This window comes from Gymnoscopelus braueri (assembly GCF_963280865.1).
Source record: "Gymnoscopelus braueri genome assembly, chromosome: 6".
Classification (NCBI taxonomy): domain Eukaryota; kingdom Metazoa; phylum Chordata; class Actinopteri; order Myctophiformes; family Myctophidae; genus Gymnoscopelus; species Gymnoscopelus braueri.
In genome coordinates this window covers 43,061,543-43,063,509 of record NC_137607.1, presented here as the reverse complement: position 1 = coordinate 43,063,509, position 1,967 = coordinate 43,061,543, and the positions used below count along the sequence as shown (strand labels likewise).

Below are 1,967 nucleotides of genomic sequence, written 5' to 3'. Positions count from 1 at the left end.
TTTTAGGCAGGCGATGCCGCCGTGTGATGGAGCATGAATGAAGCATAACCACTTTCGAGGTTGCTGGTTCATTTCCCGCTGAGTGAAGCATGGCGCCTCCACCAAAGTGCTCTTAAGCAAGACACAAAATGTCTACAAGGACACTGCTGTGATGGTGACTTGCTGTGTTCTAGGATGAAATACATACAGTACTTATAATAAACTGTGTGTGTGTGTGCGTGCGCGCGCGTGTGTGTGTGTGTGTGTGTGTGTGTGTGTGTGTGTGTGTGTGTGTGTGTGTGTGTGTGTGTGTGTGTGTGTGTGTGTGTGTGTGTGTGTGTGTGTGTGTGTGTGTGTGTGTGTGTGTGTGTGTGTGTGTGTGTGTATCCTAGCAGAGAGCAGACAGGACTCGGCGCTCAACCTGACCACCAACGGCATGAGCAGCATCAGCATGTCAGTGGAGCTGAATGGAGTGATGTACACCGGTCAGTATGCACCTCCGCCACCATCACCTGACACCATCCACCTCACTGGCTCCTCTTGCTTACTTACTTACTTACTTACTTAATGCTAATCAACACTTGACCTTGATTGCTATCAGGATGGATTGGTGGATTGATGGAAACAAAAAAAGTTAATAGACCTGTATTGCACATGCCCGTTTGTCCAAGTTTACCACATCCTTTGCCCCAGATTTCCCCATCTGTATCTTGTTTCATTCTAAAGTTTTCTGTATTACGCAAGGGATAATAGACAGCGAGCCGGTCATTGTTGAGAAATAAACTCTGACAGGGTAATTAGTCTTTATCACCCTGAAGGGGTTTATTTCTCAACAATGACCGGCTCGCCATCTATTATCCCGCTTATTACACGGCTACTTAATAAAGAAATTAATAAATTGACCCAAAAAGTAAAAATGAAAGCAGTCCATTCATTTATGCCAGCTGCGTCCAGGGCAACGTGTCGCCTTGGAAAACAACGGGAAGTGTTGATAAAATAAAATCAATATTCGGTTGCTGCATTGTCTATTTCTGCTTCAAATGTTTTCAAAAACATTCTTGAGAACAATATTTAGCTGTAAATGACTTTGTGCGTTTGTTTACATGGCTGCCATGTTGGATACGGCAAAAATCAAGCAGCGCAGCTGCAGGTGCTCTGAGTCTTTGATTAGGTGGCGCGGTCTGTTATTGAGCTCAGCGGCTATTATTCAAAAATAACACACCGCTGAATTCAGTGATTGACCAATCAGAATCAAGCATTCAACCAAGCCGTGTAATAATAGAACGTATCCAACTAACTTGAATTGTTTTGTGTCATTTAACAGGTGTCCTTTTTGCTCAGGGAGCACGGTCAGCCTCCTCAGGGGCCTCCGGTATCATCAACAAGGGCCCCGGCCCTCGCAGCGTGGGCCCCCATCAACAGCAGCAGCAGCCCCCTCACACACCTACCTCATCCAACACAACCCACCCATCGTCTTAACAACTCCCACCCACCTTACACCCCTTTTTTATCACCACGCTAACTAAAGCCAAAAACCAACCTCATTTTCTACATGGTATATGCCAAAACACACACACACACACACACACACACACACACACACACACACACACACACACACACACACACACACACACACACACACACACACACACACACACACACACACACACACACACACACACACACACACACACACACACACACACACACACACTGTACAGAAATAGACAAAGCTGAAAGACGTCAGACCACTTGAAGTACACTATCTCAGGTTTTTCTTCTCAGAAAACTCCCCTCTTTTTGTTCTTTAGCCAAAAGGAGAAAAAAATGATATCGAATGGAGAGTCAGTATGTGATAAAATGAGATATATGCACAACCTGTGAATAATTTATTTCTACATAAATGTACAGAATATCCGAAGAACAAAAGAGTTTTAATAATAACAAGGAAGGGTAAGGCACTGTTTACGCACAGACACAAAGAC

The 1,967-nt window shown here is 44.4% G+C and overlaps 1 protein-coding gene across 2 annotated transcripts in view; it reads left to right on the top strand.

The window, feature by feature from the left end:
• arid3a (AT-rich interactive domain 3A) overlaps nucleotides 1-1,644 on the top strand; it is a 42,335-nt gene extending 40,691 nt beyond the window's left edge. Inside the window, exons 9-10 of one of the 2 annotated variants that reach the window (XM_080431503.1) lie at nucleotides 372-464; nucleotides 1,304-1,644. In XM_080431503.1, the coding sequence (XP_080287629.1) occupies nucleotides 372-464; nucleotides 1,304-1,458 (248 nt within the window). In that variant the 3' untranslated portion in view covers nucleotides 1,459-1,644. The remainder of the gene's footprint in view (nucleotides 1-371; nucleotides 465-1,303) is intronic. The other variant, XM_080431502.1, reaches the window with a different exon arrangement.
• Nucleotides 1,645-1,967: the final 323 nt, after the last annotated feature.